General features: G+C 45.6%; 1 protein-coding gene across 10 annotated transcripts in view; it reads right to left on the bottom strand.

Moving 5' to 3' along the window:
• Positions 1-20,083, bottom strand: part of UBE4B (ubiquitination factor E4B) — a 140,783-nt gene that overhangs the window by 33,334 nt on the left and 87,366 nt on the right. For all 10 annotated transcript variants that reach the window (XR_009047522.1, XR_009047531.1, XR_009047521.1 and 7 more), the window contains 7 exons: positions 16,205-16,304; positions 14,512-14,639; positions 13,472-13,570; positions 12,497-12,732; positions 7,000-7,126; positions 5,130-5,274; positions 608-742 (listed from right to left, as the gene is read on the bottom strand). Coding sequence is in view for 2 of the 10 variants with exons in the window: in XM_057696018.1 (XP_057552001.1) it covers positions 608-742; positions 5,130-5,274; positions 7,000-7,126; positions 12,497-12,732; positions 13,472-13,570; positions 14,512-14,639; positions 16,205-16,304 (970 nt within the window). In the remaining 8 variants the exon portion in view is untranslated. The remainder of the gene's footprint in view (positions 1-607; positions 743-5,129; positions 5,275-6,999; positions 7,127-12,496; positions 12,733-13,471; positions 13,571-14,511; positions 14,640-16,204; positions 16,305-20,083) is intronic.

Below are 20,083 nucleotides of genomic sequence, written 5' to 3'. Positions count from 1 at the left end.
GTGTGTGTGTGTGTGTGTGTGTGTGTGTGTGTGTGTGTGTTGTGGGGGGTTGTTGAAGCAAAGCAGAGATCTTCATTTCTGCCCCTCAGTTTCAATTTCAGAAATAGGATCCAGGTCTCATCAATCAAGTCAAGGCCATCCTGGTGACCTTTGACCTATCATAAACCCTCATTCTGGCTCTCACTGACCTTTGGCTTCTTGAGTGTAACAAACCCACACCGAAGAGAACCAAAGATCTTACACACTATCCATTATTTCTACCTAATATACTCTAATTTCCAACTGATGTCACCATCTACTTTTCCTATAAATACAGAGTCAACAATCATAAAAATATGTCACAGCCTCAACATTAATACTGCGATGTGCTATCTCAGCAGAAAGTGAATTAAGTTATCTTGGAAGCGACCATTTGCGGACCTCAGTCTATCAACAGTGTTGTGTGTATCCGCATAACTGGAAACAGAATCAGTAACAGAATTTCACTGATCAGTGGCTGTGATGTTGTAACACCCAGGATTTCAGCAACTACTGTACTTAGTTATAAGCGATAGACTCTGAAAGTAGAATTCAACAGACCAAACAAATACCCCCAAGTTCTACTCACGGGTCTGAGGAACGGCTTCTGGACCTGCTTGGTGAGGATATGGAACATGTCCACGGTTTCCGTCGCCAGGGCAAGATAGGAGCGCGAAACGCGCTCGTCCTGAGCGAGCTGGGACTGGCGGGCCTGCTGCTGGTCCTGGGGAACAGTGAACAGATGCCAGACACGTCTCAGGACTAGTCAGTGGCTCATCAAACGCCAAGTGGGAAGGACAGATACAGTTAGCTCAGAACTGGGAGGGCACGCAGTACAACCACATTCTCAGGAAACAACCCACACAGCAAACTGTCCAGGTTACTGACGTTTATTCTTTTCGCCATCAGGTATCTTTAGGACCCTGGATAAGGTGACCTTGGCACGTGATTTAACTTATGTGAGACTCAGTTTCCTCAATGATAAAAGCAGTCACCATCGGACTTCCCTGGTGGTGCAGTGGTTAAGAATTCACCTGCCAACGCGGAGGACATGGGTTCAATCCCTGGTCTGGGAAGAACCACATGCTGTGGAGCAACTAAGCCCATGTGCCACAACTACTGAGCCCGCACCCTAGAGCCTGTGAGCCACAACTACTGAGCCCGCACACCACAACTACTGAAGCCCGTGCGCCTAGAGCCCGTACTCCGCAACAAGAGAAGCCACCGCAATAAGAAGCCCACTCACCACAACAAAGAGTAGCCCCCACTTGCCGCAACTAAAGAAAGCCCACATACAGCAATGAAGACCCAATGCAGCCAAAATAAATAATAATAAAAATAAAGAAACTGGCATCAACTTCTACACAGGATGACGTGAGTCTCACGTCGTGCCTGACACACACTGGTGCTAATAAAAGATATTCTTTGTCCTCAGTGTCCTTAACTTCTACTTAGTTATCATTACTTTGGAAACTGGAGATGTGTTGTGCTATCACACTGAGGTCCATAGGTTTTGCCACGACACCAAGGGCCTGGAGATTGCTAAGCTTTTGAATTTTGCCTTTCCATGCCGGTTAGGCTGTGAACCTTTACAACTGTCAGCGAGCCTGCCTCTGGCACCACCTCCTCCTTCTACTCTGCCACAGACCGAGAAGCAAGAGAACAAGGTGTGTTTGACTCATGGGTAAAATAAGGTAGAGCACAGAAAGCTCTGCGATGGATGAAATACAGAAACATCAGTATGGGCTTAAATCCTTACACCCGCTCAGAGGCCAGTTTACTTTACGTTGTGGGAGGGGAAACAGTTAGAACAGCTGACCTGGCCACCAGAGTGCCCCCTGGGGAAGTGCCCTCTGGGTAAGTGCCTTCTGGGTAAGTACCCCTTGGGTAAGTGCCCGGTGACTTGCCCACCGCCCTTTGCACAGAAACGAAAGACTGGAGCAGGGAGGACAGGAGAACAGCAAGGCAAGAACCACCTCAATGCATGTCTGGGTGTCACGTTCATTCACTAACCAATGTGATTCAGCCCCTTCCACAAGCCAGGCCTCCTTCAGGCCCTGGAGATGGAGCACAGAACATGACCAAGAAGTCTCCCCACGTCACGGAATTTAGATTCCAGTTGGGGAGACCAGCAATAAACAAACGCCCACCCAAACAGATGCGTGATAAGTCTGATGCTGCTGAAGAGAAATAAAGCAGGGTCACGGCAGGGAAGAGAGCGCTGGGGTCGGGGTGCTACTCTGGAAAGGGTAGCCAGGGAAGGCCTCTCTGAGGTGGTGACATTTAAGTGGATATCTGAAGGAAGTGCATCAGCAAAAATGTGGGGGAAAAGCACTCCAGGTAGAGGGAATAGCAAGTGCAAAGGCCCTGCTGGTCAGTGGAAGAACAAGGTGGCGAGTGTGGCTGGGCTAGAGTGAGTGAAGGGGAAGGGCGGGGTGGATGCTGCAAGGCCCAGTGAGAATCTGGGAGGCCCCAAAGGGCTCTGAGAAGAGTGGTGATAAGAAGCCGACTGAGATCTTAACATCAGCCTTCTGGAATGGCCATGAGCAAGGGTGCAGGCTGAGAGACCAGGGGCTACTCCAGTAATCCAGCTAAGACATGGCGGTGGCCTGGACACGGGGGAAGAGGTCAGACAAGGAAGGTATTGTAAGATCGAGCCTAGGCGCATCTGCTGAGAGAGGGGAATCAGGGAAGATGCCACACGGTGCTGGGCCATGAGCAGAATGCAGTCGTCATTTTCAAAGACTTGGAGAGGAGACCTGGAGGACGACATCAAGGGTTCGGTTTTGGACAGGCCAGGTTTGGGATCCCATTAGACCACTGGGCAGAGGCAGGTCAACAGCAAGTTATGTAAGCCTGGATCAGGAGTGCGCCGAGCTGGGGAGGCACATTTTGGAGTCTTTAGGATATAGACAGGTAAAGCCTTGGAACACGTGAGATCAGCTAGGAGGGATTTTCAACTAGGGGCGTCAGGCCGTGTGGGAGTGCTTCTGGCTGTGTGATGACTCAGGTTGGAGGGGAACACCACTGGCGTTAAACGGGCACGAGCTAGAGATGCTAAAGGTCCTGCAGTGTCCAGGACCGTCTCTTATAACAAAGAATTACTCTCATGTCAAAACCCCAACTGGCACCCTCACCGAGAAATGCACAACCTAGGGAGCAAGTGTGGAGAGAAAAGGAGAAGCCTGAGGGCTGCACACCCGGGAGGAGCAGGCGGAGAGGTGGAAGGCAGGAAGTGACTTCAAAGTTAAGTAGAGCTGATTCTGAAAGCGCATTTGTTAGGAATTATTTATGCCCTTTTCCATCCATTAACACAGAAAAATCAATAGTATCTGCTCAGTTGCGTCATAAACAAATGCTATTATTATAAGCACTGACTCTGGACGAGATAATGTGCTTAGAGACCCGTACTGCAATGTCGACTATATAGGCTGGTCCAACATCAGCATTATAAGTGACATAAAGTGGGCGTTACAGGAGTGGAGAGAAAGGTGACACTTTGCAGCTCCACAGATGGGGACGGCCAACCATGAGGGAGTATTTGGACAAGACCTCCCTCAAAGCATGGGTAAGATTTTAATTCATAAGAGTAGAAAGTACAGCACTTGGACAAAAAATGTCTCCAGGTAAACAAAGCGATAGGAGCTACACGTCCTGAACACATTCTCTGGGCTGGTCCTGAACTATGTCCTCACCATCCGTCTTTCCTCACAACTTTCCCGCAACGCAAGAACTATCTCTGATTCATGGGCTAGGAAACAGCGGTGAAGAACTTTCAATGTGTGGCAGTGCCAGTTCTCAAACCCAGGTTCTCCGGACCCCAAAGCCGGGGCTCTTTCACTAGAGCTCATGTGCTTCCTCGGCACGTCCCGCAAGGGCCGGGGGACTGGTCCAGATTGGAGCTGACGGAGCACGTGGGAGGGTGTCTTAGAGCCACCCTGGGGAGGCATGGAGCCTCAGGCCCAGGGCTGATGCCACCCTGTGGGAAATGGAGAGCGGCAGAAGGAGGGTTGTGGAGGCACAGGAGTGAATCAGTTTAAGATGTGTTTAGAAATGAGTATGAGGCTGGTGGGTAGGATGAACACCATCTAGAGGGTGCCAGTACAGTGCTGAGGAAAAAGATGACCACTGCCTTATCTCACGAACACAATTAGAGGGACTCAAGGAGCATGGTGGCAGGGACACTGGAGGAACCCAGCATCCACGGACTCTGGGCACAGCCCCCCAAAAGGGTTAAGTTTGTAGCTGAAGCATGTTGGCTAGAGTGAGATGTAAAATCCTCACCACAGCTGCAGGAATACTTGGAATGAAAACCTTCCCTAAGTGTGGTAAATGCTCTACATTTAAGACGGTTAGAAGCTCAGCAATATTTTCATCTCGAGAATGCTACTGTGAGTAAGGAGAAAGCAGGCCTCCCTACCTTCTGGAAAGCAGCTCTGATTTTCAATCTAACAAAACCAGGAGCAGAACTAACCAGTACATGAAGTCACCAGCAGCTGTCAAGGGCCTAGCAACTGCCCGGGAAGCCATCTAAATGGCTGCAATCAATGTTGGGAGAGGGCAGCGTGCGGCCGCTGGCACCGCAGGAACTTCTCACAGGACTTGGCAAAACAGGCCTCTTTTCTGTTTATAACTGAATATAAAAACCAAGATCTACTGAGAGGAAAAACACTCCATCAGAGGCCTCCTGAGTTACTCACATACTTGTCTAAAGCAGGTCATACGAGCAAACCAAATACTTGACCAGCGGAGAGAATTCTAGAGATTTATTTCCTAGTTACTTTCCCAAATCTTTATCAACATATTCAAACAATAAAAGCTCTTCTCCAAAAAAGCCCTTTAAGGTTAAAAAGGCAGAGAGAGTTTTCAGGACACATGCTGAAAGACTTCTCGACTCATTTCTTAGCTTGAGGTCAAGCGTTTAAGGTCTCTCCTACCCCAAACCTGGGCTCTAGTGTCAAGGAAGCCGACGGGTAGGAGGTAACAAGTACTGACAAGTCATCAGCCCTCAGCCTTCAGACCCACAGATGCAGCCCCCAAAGCAGGGGCTCTGCCCGCGGCCACGGCCGCTTCGCCGCGAAGCCGCGCCGGCGCCTGGGCCGCGTCCTCACCCGGGGCAGCTGGTCCCACTGCTCCTTGTTCCTCATCTCTTCCTGCGCCTCGTGGATCCGCTTCAGAGACTCCAGACTTTCATCGAGCAGAAACGTTGTGTCGTTTATCAGCATGTTTATATAGCGCACAAACTGCTTCCCAGAACTGTAAAGGCAATGACACGCTACATGGTCATACACTCCCCTGAAGCACATGCGGCAGCAGATCCCAGAGAAGACGGGCCTCCACCCAAAGTGCCACCCATCTCGCCCCACAGGACTGCCTGCCTCAGCACGATTCAAGTGCTGCAACCCGCGCATCTCCCCTGAGACTTTGGTATTCTTTTACAGTAATTGTGATAAGCTCATTCCACCGATGTGCTAGAGCTGCCTTGCGTGGTTCCCAAGAGCCAACTGCTAACACTCCAGAATTCTGTGAGCAGAATCCCTTGGAAGCTTAAATTTGGCAACAGTGTCAGTATTCACACCCTGGAAAACCAGCAAATGCTGATTTTTTCCCCTCTAGAGAGAGGATTTACCAGCACTCCCCTGGCTCATTCCCTCAAATAATTTTAAGTAGCAAAAATACTCTTCCAGACTAGAAAAGAAAATATGCTTAAACTCACCAAGATACAAGGAAAGCACAAGTACCCACATATAAGAGAGAAGAGAACTACTGACACAGCTCTTCTTTATTATAAAGAAAGACACGTTGAAGAAAAATTGGAAGCTGTAATACCGATAAAGTAGGATATTAAAGTACTTTACAGAAACAGAAGCTTCCAACCTCTGGATATCCTATTACAACAGAGGGACGTGCTAGTGAGCTGAGATGGCTTGGCCCACCTGTTAGACTCTGCACCTGCCAGATTAGTAGAGGAAAGAGGAGCTACACTTCAGGATCTACTGCTGGGTGATCAGAGGGCAGTGCACCCATGCAGGGGAAGAGACGTTCCTGTGAACAAGGGTGGATGCCTGGATTTCAAGAACAGGGGAAGCTGGGGATGAATACTTCTACTCAGCACCATGCAGATCAAGCTGTGGGCCTGCCTGGTCTCTTATGCTCACACCAAGCTTCTGCTGGAATGTAGTTCTGATGACAAGAGCAGTTCATGGCAATAAAGAACTAACTTAAAGAGTCTACTCTGAGGAAAGCTATCTAGCAAATGGCTACTCCACGGTCATATTAATACTGTTGACTAGTAACTCAGTATACAAGTGACAGCTAGGCTTGACCAAAGACTGAACATGGGCTGCAAAAGATCCAAGTAGATGGGATAAAGTTTCTTCCACAGAACAATTCAAGAGTTCAACATTTTCACCTACCTTTCTTTTTGAAGTGCTTTTCTTTTTAAGGTAACTTAGATGGAATTGCTAATGTCCAGGTTTAAGCAGTCACTGAAATTTCAGGTTGGTAATGAAAAGCCCTTAATCAAGGTCTAGGGCCTCACTACAAAGAACATCACTTCAAATGACAGCCTTACCCTAGCTGCTTCTGAATATGAAGCCCTCCTAATATTTCTAACTCTAAACCTTGATCTCATATTCAAGAGCACTACAAGATCACACTTCAGTCATTCTGCAAAGTCATTTAATACTGTAATCAAGAAACACCAAAAAAACATTAACACATCATCTCAGAGTAGTTATAGACGCTTTCTCTCTGTATACCATGCCCACAGTATCCTGACACATCTAAAGGTCAGCAGTGTCTGGCTAGTATAGAGATTTAGATAACCCTGCTCGCATTTAGCAGTACCATCTGGAAAACTTAAAGGAGGCCGAGACCAAGCAAACAGTCAACAAGAATCCACTGTGAAAGCTTTTAAGTGGCCACTCTATCTGTGATTTGCAGGAGAGCAAGCTGTGACATTAGGGGCCCAATACTCACTTGAACTCCTCCATAAAGGTGCCATGGTGAGCTATGTTTTGCCAAAGGCTTTTAAAAATGGTGCTAATATGATAGCGAATGGTGAACTTGTCATAGAACTCGCTGGTGGCTCCAGTATGCTCAACATCTGCAGAAGAAAGACAAGGGACTGAAGGACATGTACTTTCTTACCTTTCTTAAAGCAGTTATTGCTGCTACAGTGTTATTTAGTGCGTAATACAAATCTGCAAAATCAGAGATGTGATAAAAGTTTGTCTGTATCTCACATGTAAGGTAGGAGAGAAATTACGAGGTAGTTTTGAAGACAAAAGTTTCCCAACAAAGGTCTGGCAATGACACAATAACAAAATGAACTTGGCTGGGAAAATCGCTTGGCATCATTGGGGTAGCATCACCAATGACCAGAAGCAGAATTATCATACCTCCCCCAATTCTGTTACTAATTTGTAGAAATTCCACAGCACTTTAAATGAGTATCCCTGGGCAGGAAAAAAACTGGGTTGAATTTTATTAAGGGCCACCCACCTATCAAATGTGACAATTATTTTAACTACTTTTGTATAACTGACATTTTAAAACATGTACCAAAGTAGAGAAAAGCATAGTAAATCTCTACGTACTCATCACTCACCAATTACCATTATCCATGTATCTTTTAAAATGGAACAAAGATCTAATTTAGTTATCCAAAAGACAAATAGCTTACACAAGAGAAATCCCTGAATTCATGACAAATTTTAAAAAGAGGGAAAACTGTCAGGTAAAGACAATAAGACTCGAGGAAAAGATAAAAGGCACACTGCAAATGCTAGTGGGAATAAATAGGCAATCTGACAAAACGTATCACAAGCCATGAGTATACCCATCCTTCTGACCCAATTCAATTCAAAAAACACACGTTCAAAGACTCATCTCCAAGGATTCTCATTAAAGTACTATTTAAAGAAAACATAAATAATCCAGGCACCCAACAGAGAACACAAAAAGATATTTGTGATATATTAAGTGAAAACCACAGGCTACCAAACAAAACATACAGTTTGGGTACAATCATATTAAAAAATATATACACACACACACACACACAATACACAACTGGAAAAATACAGAGCAAAATGTTAGAGATTCTGAGTGCAGAGATTATCAACGATTTTTACTTTCTTTTTGCTATTTTCTGTATTTCCCAATGAACACTTTCTTGGGACTAAAAAAGAAAATAGTTGTTTAAAGATAAAGGGAATAAGATAACACCTGTGGTACAAAGATTTAAAAGCACTTCTGTATATTCATTAGGTCAACGTTTCTTTAAGCTGAACTAAGTGTCATCTTATTAACTGTCTAAAAGTGTGAACTACAGTGCAGAGAGCCGATTCAGCGGTCTCCAGGAGAAAGACGTGGGGCTGACACAGCCTGGCCTGTGCTCTAAATGGCCTACAACACCTGTACTGTACCCTGAACACAGCAGGCGCTACGCAATGACTGCTAACTTACTACCCAACAATACACATCTCTCCCAACATTACAGAACTTCCATTCCTAACACTCTCTCAAAACGGCACCAGCCCAGTTCTAATTCCCAGGTTCTGGTTCTAAGAGGCTGCGATGAGCTAGTTCCCTGTTGGCTGCCCGCCGTCATGCGTCTCCTCGCTTGATTCACTAAGCTGCCCAGGCCTCAGGGCCTTTACGCCTGCGGTCCTCACGGCCTGCACGCTGTGGCTGAGATCTTATGGTTCCCTCTTTTGTCTCATTCTCAACAGTACTCCAAAGTCACATCCTCAGAGGCCTCCCCTGACTATGCTTCTTGTTTGTTTTGTTTGTTTTGTTTTTTCGGCACACGGGCTTAGTTGCTCCATGGCATGTGGGATCTTCCTGGAGCAGGGATTGAACCTGCGTCCCCTGCATTGGCAGGCGGATTTTTAACCACTGCACCACCTAGGAAGCCCTGACTATGCTTCTTAAAGCAGTACCAGGCCCTCCTCCCACACACTCTCTGGAAGGATCTCATTTATTGGTTCAGCGTCTGTCTCCCAGCTACGGTGCCCGACTGGCGAGGGCAGGGATTTGGGGTCCTCACTGCTGGCCCTAGCAGCAACGCCAGAGCTGACCCACAGGAGGAGCGCCGTACATATTTGCTGAATCAGTGAGTGAATCTACTTGGCCTAATGCTGGCTTTGCTGATTCGGATCAGCTTGGGGAAGAGAACAATCTTAAAGCTAAGTCTTGGTTATTAGTGTTCTTTCAGGTTCTGAGTAGCCAAGTTTTGAGAGCTGGTCCTTAGGGCACTGACTGCTGTGGTACAAATAAAATACTCTTATTTTGAAACCCAGTTTTATTTTTGGAACAAACATTTGATCTTAAGCACTAAGCTAGAACACCCTCTCTGGGGTGTAAAAGAGGAGCCTGTGGCAGAGATCAAAATCTGATTCATGTCTGAGAGTCAGCCGTGCTCGGGAGCCAGGACCTAAATCGGCAGGGCTTAACATGGATTTGACAGACACGTGGGGGAGTGTCTGTGATGCGCTGGCCCCCGGTAACCGGAGGAGCACCTGTGCTAATGCCCAGCTGCTCAGGCTGCTGCCACTCGCTGGCTGTTGAACTTCAGCAAGCTTCTTGACCTTTCTAAGCTGCGGTTTCCTCATTCGTGAAATGGAGATATTTATAGCACCCATCTTGAGGACTGCTGTGTGGATTAAGTAAATATTCAATAAGCAGTGGCTATTATTAGCACGGGTATCATCTATCCATGACTGCAGAGGTGGTCCAGGGGCAGAGGGCACACTGCTTGGTGGTCAGGGAAAAGGAGAAACCACACCCACCCACCAGCTCCTGGAATCTTACTGGTGGGGCCCTCCCCCCGGGCCCAGCACTGGTCTCAAAGGCAAGAGGCCCAGCCCCGTCCTTTATCCCGAGGTCACAGCGACAGGCCCAGGGCACTAACTGAGTACAAAACGCACTGGACTAAGTATTTTCCCGCTTTTAATATTAACAATACATGTTTACTGTAGAATAAGACGTTCGGAAAATTTTTAAAAAAGGGAAAAAAACTACCCACAATTCTACCACTCAAAAATAACCAACTTGCTGTTAATATTCTGGTACATATTCCCCCATACCTTTTTCTGTGATATATGTAAGTGTACCAAAATGTGGTCATACTTGACTTTATTCCATTACACGGCATTTACTTTTTATTACTTAACCACTTAATGTAAATAACACACTATTTTTCATGGCTCACAGAGACCCACTGTATGGATAAACTGTAATTTACTCAACTGACCCACAACTGGCAGGAATTTAGGTTGTTTTTAATCCTTTCACTGTACCGCATTATAAATACGAACACAGTGAATGTTGTTACACACGTTTATGTTTATTCCCACAGAATCGGCTACTAGGAATGAAGTTTACATGTAAGAGGGTGTGCAAGTTACTTAGCTGCTGTCTCTGAGCCCCAAGTCCACCCTGTACACTTGGCTTTGAGATGCTGGCGCTGGGACTCTCCAAGTTTCCCTTTGCCAGCTGGTCCCAACAGGCTTGCCAACAGAGGGTGCTACAGGCGAACTGGAAACCTGAAGGAGAAGGGACTCGGACCTCTGTTGGCTTGCTGTTCCCGTCACGGACTCTCCATCCCAGCAGCAGCAGCTGGCTTGTTTCCAGCTTTGTTCCACACTCGCAGGACCAGCAACCCCGGACGCCCTCGGAGACACCAGCACCAGCTGGCCAGCGTCCATCCTCAGGTCTGGGTGCCAGTTCTGTCCAAGCCCTCGTTTAAGCTACTAGGTTCCAATAACCCCAGCCTTTTCCCTGGGTCCCCCAGCCCTGGGGACAGAGAATGGCTAATTCCTGCACAATCTATGTTACCCCAATGTTCCTTATTTGCCTTTTTTGTCTTCCAGTAGCTATTTGACTAGTTCCTTATATTAAATTCTTTCCACTAAAATAACTAACGTGTTGTCCTAACTGGACCCTGACTGATATAGAAGATAGGAACATTTTTACGGCTTCAGTGTGGACTACAAATTTGCCCTCTAGAAAGGCTTTGCCAACTTACATTTTCAGAGAGTTTCACAGCACTAATTCTGCACACTAGCTAAAGAGGAGATGAATTAGGCTTTTGCAGGTTAGCTTATTTCCCTAAAACCATACTAGCACTAGGTATTCCCATCTTAAAAATAAATTTGACAGGTGAAAAGAGGTACCTCTTTGTTATAAATGCAGAATTACCTTCAATTCAGCTAAGCCCATCAGGTGCAAGGCACCATACAAGGTCCTGTCCTGTACACGGGTGATGTACCACTTGCACCTGAATGGCCGGTGGTCCTCTCCTACCAGGGCTAAGCGGTAAGATAAGGACAGGAGAGCCAAGCAGGGGCCTTTTGCCCAGGAGTGTTCTCTGCTGTTGTCGAGGTGATCATGTTAACAAAACTTCCAGGGGCCTGTGTGCTCGTTTAGGTTTAAGAGGATATAGGTAGGCCTGGGGAAGGAGAGAAACTCCCAGTAGGTGAATAGGACAACAGTGACAAGGGGAAGGAGGCAGACAGATTCTTGAGCCTCAGAAGCACAGAGCGAGATGTCAGCATCAGCCCAAAATGAGAAGCAGCTCTTGGTCAACGGGGAAGGTATGGCTGCCACTGAACACAGAGGAATCCTCAAACCTCTGCTGCCACTGTGAACAGCAACGGACTGTGCTCTGGGAGGCCGGTGTTTCTTCCCCGAGCATGGTGAGTACTTTCTGCTAAATGAGTGCCCAGAACGTGCTAGGTTCAACAGAAGATAAGAAGACAGACAACACACTCTCTTTCCTGAGAAATATACAAGCTGGAGGGAAAATGTTCCATTTGTACAATCCTGTGCCTTAGGTAGAGAACAGGCGAATGGGTCCCCTAAGTAACAGGCTTTATGAAAACACATATGCAGTACAAAAGCCAAATTAAAAATGAAAATTTGGAATATAATTCAACCAGAAGAGGAAGACCTCCTTGCAGAGTCCTGTACATTCTAAGTCCTGTTCAACAGTGTCACCCAGCACCTAGAACAGTGCCTGGCAAAGAATAGGCATTTGATAAATGTACACAATTAGTGCATGAGTGAAAACTCTCAGAGATCCTGATTCCATTGGTTTGAGTGCAGTCCCCCAAAATAAGCATTTTTAACAAGCTCCCTGTTCTACCTACAGTTTTGAAACTGTGTTGCAAAATGAATGTTGTAAGTTAAAAGCTAAAACAAACCATGTTAATTTCAGACAAAAACACTAACTTGATCTCAGTGTTACCCATCTGACTTTCAGTGGATTCCCCTGGGACTAGTACCAAGCGTGGTCAGTGTAATAGTTCCACAACTCAGGGGAAAAATAACCAACCGTTTATGCTCTGCTGCTAGTGGATTAGTGGGTTACACTTATAAGTGGATGTCAGGATATTAGGTGACAGGTTTAGAACAACTTCATCTACTGGCTTTAGACGACCGTGCCCACCTGGACACATCAGGAACCTACCTGTATAAAACTTCATCAGGGAGGGGACCAACAGCTTGGTGGAGAGAGGATGGTTCTCAATCATTTCAAAAAACTTCTGGGTCCGTGGCTGAACAGCAGGGTTGGTCATAAACATGACTTCTACCAGTTTGGCCACCAGATACGGATTTCGGATGTAGTTCTGGTTACACAACATCACAACGAGGAACATCACAATATCCTGAGTGCAGGGCTCATAAAGCACCTGAGGAGAGTATCTGAAGAGAGGTGAGAAGAACAGACAGTAAAGCTCTGAGAAACTCAATGTGACTGGATGCTGCTGACATCAGGCAAGGAAGGGGACGAACAGGTCTAGGAGCCAGGGCACTGAATTCCCTTTAACTTGCTGGGTTCAAGGCGACTATTCACATATTCACTAGGTAGATTTAAAACCCACTGCGTCTATTGGCCGTAGCATGTTATATTAACTTATGTTTTAGAAAATAAACCAAAGCTATGATTAAATTGTAAGGTGAATTGTACAAAAGATCTTCACGACGCAAAAGACTTTAAAAAATATTAAAAATATCTTGACAGAGTTGTTTTCATTTTTTCAAATTTCAAACGTTGGTTTGAAACTCAACCTATGTCTTTGTAAGCATTCTCTAATTTTACAATTGAGAAAAATTTTGGTACAAAATATAGATGTGGGTATGTCTGGCTTTTGAATGTTCACTCAGATATTTATAAACTGTTTTCTCCTTCCGTTTCTCAGAAACACGCAGTCAGTTATTAAAAATTCAACTCAGTTTTCACAGAGCACATTATTACCAGCATTGTTAATCCTGCTTCTGTCTTGAGATATTATTGGACTTGGCTTGGTGCCACAGCCGGATTTCTTTTCGTCTCCAGGCAGCGTTCCGTTAAAGCAGTGGCATAAGATGGAGCTTCATGATATAATACATGCATTAAACATAAAAACACAGTAGCGCTATGTAATATGTGAGCAGGACTTACTGTACAATAAAAAATAAAAATTCAGCAACATCTTCTACATAAAACTCAGGCAATGCTGCAAATACCTTGGGGACATCTGAATTTAAAGGCAGTGTTACACTGTCAAAGAGAAAAAAAGTACAGGTTACCAAGTGAAAGCACGACACATCAAACCACAAGGAATATTACACTACCATTACAAGTAAGTGATTCCTTCGGAAAAAGCTCTCATTGTGTAACACAGCTATGTAAAAAGTGCACGGGCAAAGAAACCACAGCCAGAAGTGAACAGGGAATAGCGAAGACGGGGACAGGCTGGGGTGGATGCAACACGTTTTTCCTTTATTTCCTGTGAAGGTGAATGCAATAAATAACATGTGAAGGGAATAAAAGGGTCATTTAATGCAACTCAAACTGTTTGAGACGACAGAGCTACACGTGTACTTTTTTACTATCATTATTGTGCAGCATGTGGGATCTCAGATCCCCGACCAGGGATCGAACCCGTGCCCCCCGCAATGGAAGTGTGGAGTCTTCACCGCTGGACCGCCAGGGAAGTCCCCGCATGTACTTTAAATATCATTTTCCACTCCTGCAGAGATTTCACAATAAGCATAAACTAATAATAAATAAAACAAAAATGGCCACTGCAGGAGCTGTCCTGGTGATGATACAGAGATCAACAAGGTTCTCAGCTTGCTCTCTGAACTGGCTGGGGATCTGCCTGGACCCCGTGCGGAGGGGGACGTAACATCCTGTTAACTCCAGCTTTTAGCTTCCAGTTTATATCAATCAAAGATTGATTCCTATCTATTGATTTCTATCAATCAAAGATTTTATAGCCCATTTTTGAAAAGCACTATGTTGAAATTAACGTAATAGGTATTGACAGTCCCTTATCACTGTAACTAATTCCAGGGAAACTATTTATTAACTAATATTACCACTTTCCTAGCCTATACAACGTGCGGGTCTGGGCTTTAGGTATCAGCTTTGAAGAACAATAAACACAACACAGCCTGGCCCGCGGAGCCGGGGAGAAGAGGACAGAGCGCACTCACTCGGGGTAGGCAGGGTCCAGGATGCGGAGCAGCAGCTGAATGAGAAGGCCGTAGAAGTTCAGACATCTTCTCAGGAAGCTCTCGTCAAGTAATCCAGCATCAGCACAGGCCTTGCATCGTACCAGTTTCTGTGGAAGCAGGCGTGTCCCCACCCACAGATTAGCTGGTGGCTAAGTACCAGCAGTGTGACTGGGCAGGGAATGGGCCAGGAGATGGGAAACCTAGGCTCTGGGGCATCGAGAGCTTCTTCGCTAACTGGCTATAAGATGCTGGTCGTGTCTCAAGAGCTCTCCCTGTTCTAAGAGAAAGCAAAGGTGTGCCCTGTGAACCACTGGGCACAGAACCTAGCACACAGTCAGTACTGGAAAAGGTAGGCTGTCACTGTCTATTCAAATAACCCGACAGGGGAGGACCTTTGGAAGTCAGGGATGGTTACTGGGAAGGAGGCAGACAAACCTACATCTCAATCCCAGATCAGCACTTAAGAGCTGCCCTTGGGCAAAATGCTTGTCCACCGAGGGGTAACACCAACCTCAGAGGACTGCTGTGAGTTTAAACACGTGGGCACACACTGCATATAAACAGTGTATAGGCTTCCTGAAACCTATCTCTGGAGTGCTTAGGGGCACTATAGACCCCAGAAAAGAGCCCCTGGCTTATTCTACATCTCAAAGAGGTCTACTCTATTAGTAAAGAAAACTGAAGTCTTAACTTGTACCAGAAATCTAAGTCAGGTAAAACTTCTATACATCATTCTGCTAATCAACAGAAAATACGACCAGCTAATATTCAGCTTTGACATTTGAACATAAACATAAGAAAAATGCATAAATTTGCTGTCTGTGCTTCCCTTGTATAGCTTTAGCTAGCATTTGCTTTCTTTAAAATTTATTTATTTATTTATTTATTTATTTATTTATTTATTTATTTATTGGCTGTGCTGGGTCTTTGTTGCTGTACACAGGCTTTCTCTACATGCGGCAAGCGGGGGCTACTCCTCATTGTGGTGTGCGGGCTCTAGGCGCGTGGGCTTTACTAGTTGTGGCACATAAACTCAATAGCTGTAGCTCACAGGCTCAGTAGTTGTGGCACACAGGCTTAGTTACTCTGTGGCATGTGGGATCTTCCTGGAGCAGGGATCGAACCTGTGTCCCCTATACCGGCGGGCAGATTCTTAACCACTGTGCAATCTCGGAAGTCCCTAGCATTTGTTTTTAGCCATGTCTCACAAGCAGAAATCTTCCTGTGTATACAATGGATCATTTTCAATTAAACAAGAACGATGGGCAAAGGAAAGAGATCTTTCCACTACCACAAATCCACTTTGTCAAACATCATGAAAGTGTGTGGCTGGACAAACGGGAGTGTGTGTGTGTTTTGGGGTCGGGGGTCAGGTCTGGCAGATGGGGAGGGTCTTGCGCAAGGCAAGGAAAGGGAGGTGACATGCAACTGAGGACAGTAAAACCCATGAAGAACTCACACTGTCACTCGCATAAGCGTATGTATTTTCCCTCCTGAGAGTTACATGTGCACAGAAACTATCAACACGATCTAAATGTGCCGATTTATCCTGGGGGAGCAGGGTAACGAAGAAAAGATGAGGACGTTAAACCGCTCGCTCGAGGCACATATTCTGGTGGGAAGATCACTGTTATGAGGCTGGTCTATAATTATCCCAATTAACTACACAAACCTTAAGCTGAGTTTTGCAGCGCTTCAGCATTTCGCGGTGTCTAGTTGCCAGTGGGGAGTCTTTCCATTGGCTTTCATTATTTTTCAAATCTTCCACGGTTCTGAAATTAAAGACCAACAGTCAAATGAAAGAAGTCACACAGATCCATCACCCATCTTATCTATTCATTTCCACCATTTCACTGACTCACAGACACACATCCCCTCTCCCCCAACGTTAGCATCACCAAGATCAGTGGCAAGTTGTGGTTAAATTGGCAGCATTTTTCTTACTTATTGGTTCCCACCACAACAATGTCTTAAAGTGGATGGCGTCTTAGATTTGATGAAATACAGTAATCATTACTCTGGGAAGGAAATACATTGTTTCCTGTTTTTCAGGGAGGGAGAAAATGAAGTTTCATGCAAATTCAAGGTTACTATGCCTACCTGATTATCCAAAACAAAAGGCTACTTTATGGGACTTCCCTGGTGGTGCAGTGGTTAAGAATCTGCCTGCTAATGCAGGGGACACAAGTTCAATCCCTGGGCCGGGAAGATCCCACAGGCTGTGGAGCAACTAAGCAGGTGCACCGCCAACTACTGAGCCTGCATTCGCGAGCCCGCGTGCCACAACTACTGAAGCCCATGCACCTAGAGCCCGTGCTCTGCAATGAGAAGCCCGTGCACCGCGACGAAGAGTAGCCCCCCTCGCAGCAACTAGAAAAAGCCCATGTGCAGCAACAAAGACCCAGTGCAGCCAATAAATAAATAAACAAATAAATAATTTTTTTTTTTTTTAAAAGAGTATTTGACTAAGGGCACTTTTCCCTCTGCTTGGAATGCTCTTCCCTGAGATGAACTTTGCAACTTGTTCCTCAAAAATCACCTATCAGTGAGATAAAGCCTTCTCTGGTCATGTAATATGCTGCATATTTTAAAGGCTGGCTCACTTAACACTATTTCAACCCTTTCTATCTATCAAACATTATGTAGAAAACTAGGGGGTGATAAATTTTTAAAACTACATTTCCTAGATATCCTTGCTGCCAGCGTTTCTGCACAGGACCTAGCTTCCACCACGAGGTGAGCCCTCACTGAAGGCAGAAGTGACTATAGTGAAGAGGCAGCCACATGGTTCTTCTGGAAGCACAGTGCAGAGGGGTTTTGCCAGAAGTGCTGGCAGAGGCTGAACCCTGAAGCAGCTTCCTGTCAGGCCAGGTTTGAAGGAGAGCTCTGGGAGTCCTCTTTCCAGGCCTGCCAATGATTCAATAAACCAAACAGTAGCCTTTAATAATCCTCTTTCTGCTTATCTCAGATAAAGTGGATTCCTCTGTCTGCCAACTGGAATGTGAATAATGGTAGACAGAATAATGCTCTGCCCCCTCCCCCGCCCCAAGATGTCACAGCTTAATCCTCAGAACCTGTGAATATGTTACCTTACAAGGCAAAAGGAACCTTGCAGCTGTGATTAAGGGTATGGACCCCGAGATGCGGAGACTACCCTGGATTGTCTGGGCAGGCCCAATGTCATCACAGGGTCCTTCCAGGAGAAAGAGGCGGTTAGAGTAAGAGAAGGAGATGTGACAAGTGAAACAGGGGTCAGAGAGAGGGAGACCTGAAGATGCCATGATGCTGATTTTGAACATGGAGGAAGGAGGCTGTGAGCCAAGGAAGGCAGGGGGTCGCCAGCAGCTGGAACAGGCAAAGAGATTCTTCCTGAAAGCCTCAGGAGGAATGCAGCCTTGATTTTATGACTTCTGACCTCTCGAACCCTAAGATAACAATTTTTGTTGTTTTAACTCACGAAGGTTGTGGTAATCTGCTGCAGCAGCAAAATGAAACGAACATGATGACCTACATGCTTATTAGCAAGAAGAGGTTACAGGTAACAGACCCTCAAGGAAATGGGCCTCTGGAATTAGCTCTTCAATGGGGCTGGTGTGAAAGTGGTGAAGATTCAGTGAGCATCTGAGGGCATGATACTGGTAGTCCAGGGTTTTCGGTGGAAAAACATCTGCATAAACAATCAACAGTGATCTCCTGGAGAGAAGAGACGGTGTGGCTACTTTCTGTAACTACACTGGAGAGCTCACACAAGAAAATGACAGGCTCCAGATTTTAAAATCTCACCTCAAGGAAAAGCCAACGAGTCGGGGAGTTTCTAAGATGGCTGTAAAGAAGCAGAGTCTGGTCCTACAAAGCACCAGATTATAATACAGACTGAATCCATAACCTCACTGGATCTCTTATCTGAATGTCAGAGTAAAGACTGGGACTCCAAGAAGTCAAATGGAGGATTTCGGGAGAATCTAAGTACCTGCACCCTTAAGTCCCCTGAGCCTCGTTTGAGAGTAGAAGCAGCTCCTGCAGTGATTGTAGCTGAAGTGGTCACACTGTAGGATGATGTCAGTACTTCATTGCTTCCAGAACCGTAACTGGGGTAAGATCAATCACTGTCCTTATGGGCCAATTACAAAGCCACATTCAGGGAAAGCGCACACTGGGGAAAAAAAAAGACCGAGATCTGCTAATATGTTTTATTAGCTTCCTATTGCTGCTGTAACAAATCATCACAAACTTATGGGCTTGCAACAACACAATTATACTCTTACAGTTCCAGAGGTCAGAAATCTAAAAAGGGCCAGCAGGGCTGTGTTCCTTCTGGAGGCTCTAGGGAATGTTTCCTTGCCCCTTCCAGCTTCTAGAGGGAGCCTGCATTCCTTGGCTTGTGGACCCACATCACTCTGACATCTGCTTCTGTCGTCACATTTCCTTTCTCACCCTGACCCTCTTGTCCTCCTCTTAAAAGGATCCTTGTGATACACTGGGTCCCCCCAGATAATCCAGGAAAACCTCCCCATCTTAAGATACTACTATTAATCACATCTGCAGAGTCTCCTTTACTACGTAAGGTAACACATTCACAGGTTCTGGGGTCTAAGACGTGAACATCTTTGCCACACCATTATTCTACCAACTGCATACATAGTGACAGAAATGTGGCAGTAAGTGTGGAATAGATCCTGAGGACGCTTGATCAGCAACAGAGGAACATGCTAACATACTCCTAAGTGGGGACAAATCCACTGACATGAATACAACCACCAGAGTCTATGGATTCAACCTCATCCTGAGCGTCTGGGAGCGGCTCTGTGTGCCCAGCTGGTTGACTGAAACCTGGAATTGACAGTGACCTATGCTAAATGAAGTTGTTCTTAGGAATTCCTTGATATAATTCAGAGGAAGGAGTCCAAAATATAAGAAGCTGGGAATATTAATATAGATTTACCACATACGACTAGCTCAGAAAACCGCCCTCTCAAAACACACATGTACCCCAACTATGTATGTCCTGGAAAATATTCTTGTATCACAGCACTGAAAAATACACAGGTGAGGGGAACACCAACTCCCACTGTAGGCTGGGGGTGAAGGTGGCAGATGGTGCCACTGAAATGTAGCCTCCGAAATCAGTGGGAATGACGGGACCGTGGGAGGGCCTCCATTCCAGGATGAAGGAATGGACAAATTATAGTTGGAAATTTTTATAAGCCTCATGCTAACTGATATTATAAACTGCTAAAATCAGCAGACATAAGGAAAATTTGAACAAAAGATAAATGACTTAACTGATATATGTGAAACACTGCAATAAACAACACAGAAAGTGAGTTCTTTTCTTTTTTTTTGGCTGCGCTATTTTTTTTTTTTGTCTGTGCGATCTTAGTTCCCCAACCATGGATTGAACCTGGGTCCTCAGCAGTGAGTGTGCAGAGTCTTAACTACTGGACTGCCAGGGAACTACTGTGTGTCCTTTTCCTCTATGGAACATTTACTAATTTAAATGTTGGCTACAAAGCAAATCTCAATAAAGTTCAATGAACACAAATAGAATATG

The sequence above is a fragment of the Hippopotamus amphibius genome, chromosome 1, assembly GCF_030028045.1.
Source record: "Hippopotamus amphibius kiboko isolate mHipAmp2 chromosome 1, mHipAmp2.hap2, whole genome shotgun sequence".
In the NCBI taxonomy this organism is placed as follows: domain Eukaryota; kingdom Metazoa; phylum Chordata; class Mammalia; order Artiodactyla; family Hippopotamidae; genus Hippopotamus; species Hippopotamus amphibius.
Note: the sequence above shows the minus strand (reverse complement) of the source record. Positions and strands in the feature narration are given on the sequence as shown.